General features: G+C 33.1%; 1 protein-coding gene across 2 annotated transcripts; it reads left to right on the forward strand.

Moving 5' to 3' along the window:
• The first annotated feature begins 1,157 nt into the window (after positions 1 to 1,157).
• LOC107893031 (uncharacterized) lies at positions 1,158 to 3,328 on the forward strand. Of its 2 annotated transcripts, none has more exons than XM_016818021.2 (4): positions 1,158 to 1,593; positions 1,684 to 1,899; positions 2,228 to 2,512; positions 3,122 to 3,328. In XM_016818021.2, exons 1-4 carry the CDS (start codon positions 1,588 to 1,590, stop codon positions 3,170 to 3,172), a joined length of 558 nt encoding a protein of 185 aa, XP_016673510.1. In that variant the 5' UTR covers positions 1,158 to 1,587; the 3' UTR covers positions 3,173 to 3,328. The 2 variants fall into 2 exon arrangements, with proteins under 2 accessions (XP_016673510.1, XP_016673515.1); XM_016818026.2 differs by having other exon boundaries at positions 1,260 to 1,593; positions 2,231 to 2,512.
• Positions 3,329 to 9,412: the final 6,084 nt, after the last annotated feature.

A 9,412-nucleotide genomic window follows, 5' to 3' on the forward strand; every position in this document is an offset into this window, starting at 1 on the left:
CTATTTTGCATTTTTTTATATTTGTCTTAAATGTTTCAAATTAGTCCTTGCTTAAATTCAAATTGTTTTAGGACTTTCGTAAGCTCAATTTAAACTTGATTATGTATGAATATCATGTTTATGATTACATGTTTAATGAATAATTTTTATTTAAAGAAAATTTGAATTGTGATGGCTTGTTTCTATTTTGTTTTGAATGGTGGCATTTCATAAACCTAATCTGATAACGGAGACGGGTAAGAGGTGTTATAGCACCCCAAATATCGACATTGAATACAAAACAATGACTGATATATATATATATCAACAATCCAATTGCCATGTTAGTCACGGATTAAACCAACAGTTGAAGCATTCCTAGGCACATTATTAATAGTACCATCAATGTTCACCTTATGCCACCCATCCTTTGGTAGAATCTACCTAACTAATCTGCAAACTTTAGTTTATCTATGCCTCAAAGAACTCGCCATTCCATGATTAAAATGAAGATAACCATATCTCATTTTGTAGCTATTCTCCAATACACTATCACATTCATACTGATATAATTTTGACATCTAAGTTTGTTACGTGTTAATATGAAAAAGTATGTCCAAAAATCCTAAAAGAAAATGTACCAAACTGGAAGAGCTTTTAATGGAGTGGATATCAGTCTTTATCACGAGAGAAAAATAGTTTTAAAAGTAGTATTGAAAAAAAAAAAAAGTCTAATGTCTTAGCAAATTCAAACTTTGGCCAAAAGTTTCCAATAAAATTACATACCATTCGTTCAGAAGAAAAAGGGTCTCAGAATTAGGTTGGATATAACTTTGACCATCTCATACGGCTTCTCAGCAAAACAGTGTTTCCCCTTTTCACACAACATTTTATTATTTAATGAGTTTGAAAATATAATAATAATATGACATGTTTAAAACAATTAACATAACATATTTGTAATGTTTATATGTTACAGCTATTTTTATGCATCTCAAAGATGTTGGCATCATTATGTAAAATCTAAGCTTTTTCAGATCTTTATTTGTCCAATATATATGAATATAAAAAGAAAAACAAATCTTTGATAACCCAAAAAAATTGGCTTTACAGGACACTGCAATCTGCAACCTCACCCACTTTTTATAACAGTTTAACAACTCCCCTATATCCAAGTGAACTGTGAACACACTCAGCCTGCATTGTTAAGGGTCCCATTTTTCTGACTTTGCCGCGTGAAACTATTAAACAAACAAAAAAACCCATTATTATAATGCGAAAAAGTTGACAAACAAAGCCCCTAATTGTAGATTTCTCGGTCTTATTATTATTATTTTTAAGCTACACTCTCCTTCTATTTATTGATTTATTTAGCTGTTTTTATGATATAAATGTGTTTCAAAGGCTCAGAAACTCTTATCTTTTATCTGCAGATTCTCTTCTTCTAAGTAAGTAATTCTGAAGCAGAATTTATATCTGCTGTAGCTTTCTTCAGAATCCCTATATCTTTTATTTACCTTTTTGCACTCTTCATTCTCTTTTAAACAACACAACCCTTTCAAGCTTCACTCTTCGTCATTAGCCAACTGTCACTCATAACCCCCAACAATGGATGTAAGTTGTTCTTTTCTTTTTCTTAAACAAGTCTTTGAATCTTGAATGGATCTATTGTTTAACTAATTCTCTTATTGGGTTTGTTTTTAGGAATATTGCAAGAGAAGCGGGCAGATACCAGCATTTGGAGACTGGGACAATGCAAATGAGCTGCCTATAACTCAGTACTTCGAATGCGCTAGACAAGCGGGTTTGATTCGTTTCAGCTCTTCATCTGGAGAATCTAACCCTTATGTTGCTGCTCATGACTTGTATGAAACAGCTAATTCAAGGAAACATTCTCGTAATCTTGCTCCTCCTAGAAAGGTCAGTTAATTAAATTTTAATAAAGTTGTAGAATTTGTCATGTTTGTTGATGTAGAAAACCCCAAGTTTGAACAAAAGAAAAAAAAAAGAATCATTTCTGAAATTTCCACCGAAACTTTGTACAGTGGGGACTTGGAGAAGTAAAGCACTAATCTGTCTTCAAGCCTTTTTCTGGGAACTTTTCTTATCTAGGCAACAGTGTTAGTACACAACACTGCAACCTTTTCCCGAAATCTACCTTGCATCTTGCAGAATTTATTATTATTATTTAATATGAAAATATGATTTAGTGGCACTGATAATAATGGAGATGGGCGGTGGTATGCAGCAGGCGAGTAGGGTAAGGGAAAAGGGAGGAGCGCATGTTAAGGAGCAAAAGAAGGCGGGGAGAGTATGTGACGTGACTGAACCGCCAAGGAAATACTACCAAAATCCCCACCACCATCTGTCTTTGTCAATTAATAATGACAACACTACAAGCAGCAATAGTAAGCACCTCAAATACGATGCCGTTCCACCTCCTATTCCCAAGAGATTACCTGTTCGACCTCCTAAACCTGTTGATGAAGATCTCTACAAAATCCCCCCTGAGCTCCTTCACTCTTCCAAGCGAGTATGTCCTCTTCCCGATCTCTTCTTTTATCTTTATTTTTTTAATGTGAGTATAAGTAGGTAATAAATTAAATGTATCACTTTGAATCCCACATTTAATCTATTGGTCAAGAACGTTTACTATATCTCTGAAGTCATGGGATGGATTTACAGGCATACTATGCCTGTGTGATAGTTTAAATAAATTTAAGATTCCATTGTATAAAAAAAAAATCACATGATAGTCCAATTCCTTCAAAGGGCACCGGCTTGAATCTGTTCACATGGACATATAATGAGGGGAACATTGATTTCTTGTCAACACACAAGTCCTTTGTCATCCCATTCCAAGTTTGAAAACCCCCCTCAAATTCCGCTATAAATTAATTAATCATAAAGAAATATTTGTGGGGGTTGTTTTTTCCTTAAAAACTTGGGCCAAGGTTTAGTAGCTGAAAGGTTTCCCATCTCTTTCTAATTTGTTGTATTACCCAACCCATGGTTTCCTTGAGCCATTCATTCTTTTCTTCTAATGATAAAGAAGGGTCACGTATATTAAAATTTAAACTCTTAACTATGACCTATCTGGTTATGCTCTATTCTTACATGTTTATTTTGTTATGGAATGCAGAAGAAGATGCCAGGATTCTTTTCCTGCTTGGTACCAGCTTGTGCAACATGAAATTTTTATCGCTTGGTGTTTTAAAAGGAAGGGATTTCATGTTTATATAGACAAAGATAGGTAGTCAGTCTAGTGATTTATTTCTTTTTGTTCCATCTAAAAATGTTTTGACTAGCAATGAGAAATGACTATGAACTGGAGATTTTGTCCCTTGTCTACCAATGAACTTACACTATATGGAGACTTTGCGTTACACTTCTTGTATTTTAAAAGTATAAAATAGAATTGTCGTTTTTAGTAACTATAAGTCTTTCAAAGTTAAATGCGCTCCGCAAAACAAATACCAATTGATAGGGACTATTATAGGTTACCAAAAACCACAATTTCGACTTCTAAATTTAAAAACCAATGAATTTAGAATTTGATAGCACTGGCCAATAATCATGTGATCTATCCCTAAAATATATACCAACAATCATGTCATCTAAACACGTTTGAGAATAGGACAATGATTATCTATTTCGATACCATAATCAAAACTCAAATGTCCATAAAAGAAAACCTTCTTAACAAATATTTAGTTTAAAAATAAAATTAAAAACAAAGTTAAAAACCAAACGTTATCTTAATTTCTCCATACCATGCAATATGAAGCTCATGATGCTGTAAAAAGAAAACAAAAATTTCAGAACATTATATATATATAAAAGAGAGTAAGGTTGATAGCTTCGTAATAAACAATATAAATTTCTATCATTGGATAATAGAAGCAACGTACATATGTTTTCGAAGTTGGTTAAGTTTATTCGAAGTATGGACTGTCTCGCACTGCCCGCAGTAGAGGACCTGTCAGCAGCTCTTTGAACTGTTCGAATGAATTTCGGTACATAGGGCGAATCTAAAATTTTTTTAGTAGTACCAAAATTTAATTATAATTTTTAATTGATTAAAGTATAAGTTTATTATGTATTTTTTATATTTTCATTATTTTTGAAGAGATTAAACATAAATTATTTCATTTTATGGGGGTTAAAGTGTAAATTTATTATATATTAATTTATAATTTCTTTATTTATAAGAGATTAAATTGAAAAAATTGTTTTTGGGAGTCAACCCTCCTACCTGCCACTTCAGATTTGCCTCTGCCGATACATGTTGCAATTTTGACAGTTGTATAAAAAATTATATATAAAAGAGAGCATTAAATTGCATGGTTTCACTATAATCCTTATTACCCGTGGTGGTGACCTTGCAAGAGTTGCAAACGACCTATCAACAGGTTCTGCAGCACTTGCAAACAAGTTGTGCAATTTCTCGAGGGCTGAATAAGTGTAATAATTATAAAAAACAATTCATTTTATGAAATAAGGAAGCAGTAGATAAATGATTATACAGGTACACGCGAGCCTTTTTTTCGCATACAAGGCATAGGTTCTTTCGCATTCACATTATCTTTCACACCAAACATTACTTCATCTTCATCTTCATCAACTGCTTCTTTCAGCATACTTACAATACATTATAAAATAGAAGCAATTAATAGGAGGAATTATTTGCTGGACTATTACAAATTACCTTACGCAGACATAATCTTTCTTTTATAACTTTTGAAACGTCTAAATGAAATGATTCCTTTAGATTTTAAGCCAACTCATCCACCATTTTTTCATATTTTCCTGGGTTGTTTTTTCAATTTACAGTCCATCATGCTGTGGTCTATATTTTTTTATTGTTTTTTAAAATGAAATTATTATATATACCAATAAAATTATGTCAAATAAATAAACAACAAACCAATATATAGTCAATTATTGTCGAAATAAATGGCTTATATAACCACAAAGAGATTTGTAAAGCTAAAGGAAAATGCAAGAGATCAAATATATATGGGGTAGGGAATTAATCTGTGTATGCAATGAACAAAAAAAATAATTAAAAGATTGAAAAAATCAACATGCAAATTTATCGTGAAAAAACTTCTCAAAAAGAGAATAAAAGACCATGGGTAAAAGAAAATTTCACTATAATAACAAAAGAGTACAAGAGAAGGAGAGAATCAGAACAAAATCTGAAACCCAAAAAGAAAAACCCTCAAAACAAAGAACAAAAATTTTCTCAATCTAAATATTTCTATTATGTAAAACTTAGAGTAACTAAAACCTAGTTATAGGCTGAAATTTGTAGCATATATGACTAGAATATCCCTAGGTTAATCAGAGTTCAAGTGGAAAACTAAAAACAGAGTTTAATTGAGAGAAGAAAACTGAGAAACTTGAGAAGCACGTCGCCACGTCGTGACGTGATGTTTAGTCGTCGGGACGAAGAGGATTGCATCGTCAGGATGAGGGCTTTCCTCTCGTAGTGACATGACTACTCGCTGAGATGAAGAGTTTCTCTCCGTTGCAATGTCACATAATATTTGATCGAAATGCAATATATACTTCCATATATATATATATATGACAAAAAAAAATTCTAAATCTACCAATATCATTGAAACATGAAAATATTGCCATTTTAAATAATTACCAATAACCTTTTCAAATAAAGAACCATAATTTAGCCGCATTAAGATGTGCATTCTATCTATTTAACAAGGTTTTGCTTTTATCAAGTTGAATTTGTAATTAAAACCTTAGGTAAATTTTCCATATACCAAGGAATGAAACCAACAAGGCAACAACATAGGGAAATTAGAAATGATCATAAACCATAGATTAAACAAAACAAGTAGAGATATAGTATTTCTTATGTATTTGAAGATTGAAAAATATATATCTATATGAGTTGTGATTATCAAGACTAAATTAAAAAAAAAAAAACCTTGGTACATCTTCTAACTTTGTTTGCAAAAATAGTTGTATGTGAATCGTAGCTCTCTACAAGAGAGAGAAAACAAGAGGTTAGTGTTAGGGAAATTCACCAAAATTTTAATTTAAATAAGCCTCACTTTTCTAAATTTCAAATTTAATTAATTACGCATCACTTATAAAAAATAAACCTTTTCTTTGAGAATTTATCAAAAACAAATCTTAATTTCAAAAGTGTTATCGGAGATTTTTTATTCTTTTGTGATAAGTCTACAAATCTAAGCGCGCTTAGATGCTCACTCTCTAGACCAACACGACTTAGATGATTAGTGGTCCTATTTCCCGAACGAGCTACATAACAAAAACATAAATTTCTTGGCCTCATTCAATGTATGGCTCAAAAGTGAAAAATCCAAACCATGCAAATTAAGTTTAGAAATAATTAAAACAGAGTCACTTTCAACAATAACATATCTAAGACTTATAAAGTGGGCAAATTGCAAGCCATGAATGGTCGTATGGGCCATCGCCCAAGTGGGGTCATTTAATCCATCTAAATGTTGCGGAAATCCACCATGCCCTAGCTTGTTTGTGTTGTGCACCATTGCTCTAAGGGCTAGTTTGGCAATGCTTTTAAAAAGTGCTTTTGAGAAGTGATGGGGAAAAGTGCTTTTGAGAAGTGCTTTTGAAAAATTTAGTTTAAAATTTGAGTGTTTAGTGTTGCTATCAAAAAGTACTTTTGAGAAATAAAATGTCCATTTTAGACATGTTATGTAACACCCCGTACCCGAGACCGTTGCCGGAGTCGGACACGAGGGGTTCATAGACTAAATTCGCTTACTATTGCAGTCCATTTTAAAATTTTTCCAGGCAGTTGGCTAACTGCGTCACTGTCACCTTAAAAATCATATCTTGAGTTTCACAACTCGAAAATCAGTTTCGTGATTTTTCCATGAAACTAGACTCATATACCCATCTACATATTTTTTTCTAGAATTTTTGGTCGGGCCAATTAATACAGTTTATTAGTCAAAGTCTCCCATGTTACAGGGATCGACTACACTGACCTTTGCGCATTACGACTTGGATATCTCCCTGCACAGAGCTTCAATACTGATGTCGTTTGTTTCTATAGAAACTAGACTCAGAGAGGAATATATACATATATGGAATGACTCCTAATTATCTCTGGTTAATTTGTAATGAATTTCCAAAGTTGGAACAGGGAGTCCAGAAACCGTTCTGGCCCTGTCTCACGAGAACCTGAATATCTCTTAACATACTGTCCATATGATCGTTTCGTTACTTTCCTATGAAAATAGATTCATTAAGGTTCGTTTATATAATTTATTCATTATTTAATTCCAATCCTACTATTTTTAGTGATTTTCCAAATCTACATCACTGCTGCTGCCAGCATCTGCCTTTAAGGTAGACTTTACCTACTTCATAGTTTCCATGATTCAACTAGCCCTTTTAGCATAAATAGCACAAATTATGATAGTGATTAACCATTCCATACCAAATGATTATAACATTATGCTCAAACATATATAAGCCATTTTCGCATGACTATATACATTAACCAAAATATTCCTCTGCCACTAGTCTATTTTATACATGCCATAAGATAATCCAAAACATAGCAGTACCAAACAGTGGATAGTGATAGTGTGACTAGTTGCTGATGATCCCCGAGCCTGTAGCTTCGCAATGAGATCTATAAAACAGAGGAAATAGAGTAAACGGAGTAAGCATTACAATGCTTAGTAAGTTTTAAGCAGTGTCAACAGATAACAATCAAATTATAACATAGTTGTTCGTATTTTTATTTCACTCTTCCTTCGGGCATACCATCCCTTTACCGAATACGCACATCTCATCATATACAATAGGCAGATAAACTTTCACATAAAAGTGAGCTCATGTGACATAGATATATCGTATGATTTCACATCACCCCTCACACTGATCCGATGTCACATAATCATAGGAATAGTCTCATAGATTGCTCTCGTATGCATCACATAACTACCTTATGATTTAGTGCAAATCAAGCTCACATATAAACTTGGAGTACATACCTGTTTAAACTTTCGCATTGAATATATTTATAAGCAATTCTTATTACGAAGTCTTACCCAGACATAATCTCCACACGAAGTTATCGGGTCTTACCCGGACAAAATTCCCACACGTAGTCATCGGGTCTTTAGAGCTCGGATATAGTACGAGCACGAAGCTTACGGACATTAATCAATGATAATATTCTCGCATAAAGCCTGCGGGGTTTAACCCGGATATAGTACTGACACAAATGCCCTTCGGGATTTATCACATTTATACACTTTCACATCCATCACGTTGGCCACTCGGCCCTGTCACATATATACACTTTCACATTCATCACATCGGCCATTAAGCCTTATCTCATATATACACTTTCACATTCATCACATCGGCCATTAGGCCTTATCACGTATATACACTTTCACATTCATCACATCGGCCATTAGGCCTTATCTCATATATACACTTTCACATTCATCACATCGGCCATTAGGCCTTATCTCATATATACACTTTCACATTCATCACATCGGCCATTAGGCCTTATCTCATATATACATTTTCACCTTCATCACATCGGCCATTAGGCCTTATCACGTATATACACTTTCACATTCATCACATCGGCCATTAGGCCTTATCTCATATATACACTTTCACATTCATCACATCGGCCATTAGGCCTTATCACCTATATATATACACTTTCACATTCATCACATCGGCCATTAGGCCTTACTATCATTTCATATTCGAATACTCATAAACTTACAATACCACGATTTAGAATTCAAGTATGGGTTTAATCAATAGCTTATGAGCAACTAAAACAAGTTTATCAAGGTTCACAACATAATCTCAAATTCAGCACAAGCTGTTTTTCCTGAGCAATAGTCACTAAATTATTTATAACTGGAGCTACAAAACTCCAAATCACTTTCCGTTAATTTTTCCTGAATATAGACTCGTATATATTCCATCCATAAAATTTCCAGAATTTTAGGTTTGGCCAATCAATACCAGATTTTTCTTAAAGTTTCCCCTGTTTCACTGTTTGACTAATCTGACCACTCTTCACTACGAATCAAATTTCTCATTTTACAGAATTCAAAATGTGTTGTATTTGATTTCATTTGAAACTAGACTCATTAAGGAGTCTAATCATATAAATTTTATCTTATAACCATTTTTGTACAATTTATAATGATTTTCTAAAAACAGAACAGAGGATTACAGTGTCATTCTGCGCTGTCTCACACAACTTTAAGTATCTCATTATCGGAAATTCCTTTGCTTACACGGTTTCTTTTATAAGAAACTAGACTCATTAAGATTTAATTTCATGTCTCATTCAGCCTCTAATTCAAGTCCATGAATTTATGGTGATTTTCTAAAGTCACATTACTGCTGCTGTCCGAAG

This window comes from Gossypium hirsutum, chromosome A11 (genome assembly GCF_007990345.1).
Source record: "Gossypium hirsutum isolate 1008001.06 chromosome A11, Gossypium_hirsutum_v2.1, whole genome shotgun sequence".
NCBI classification, from domain to species: Eukaryota; Viridiplantae; Streptophyta; class Magnoliopsida; order Malvales; family Malvaceae; genus Gossypium; species Gossypium hirsutum.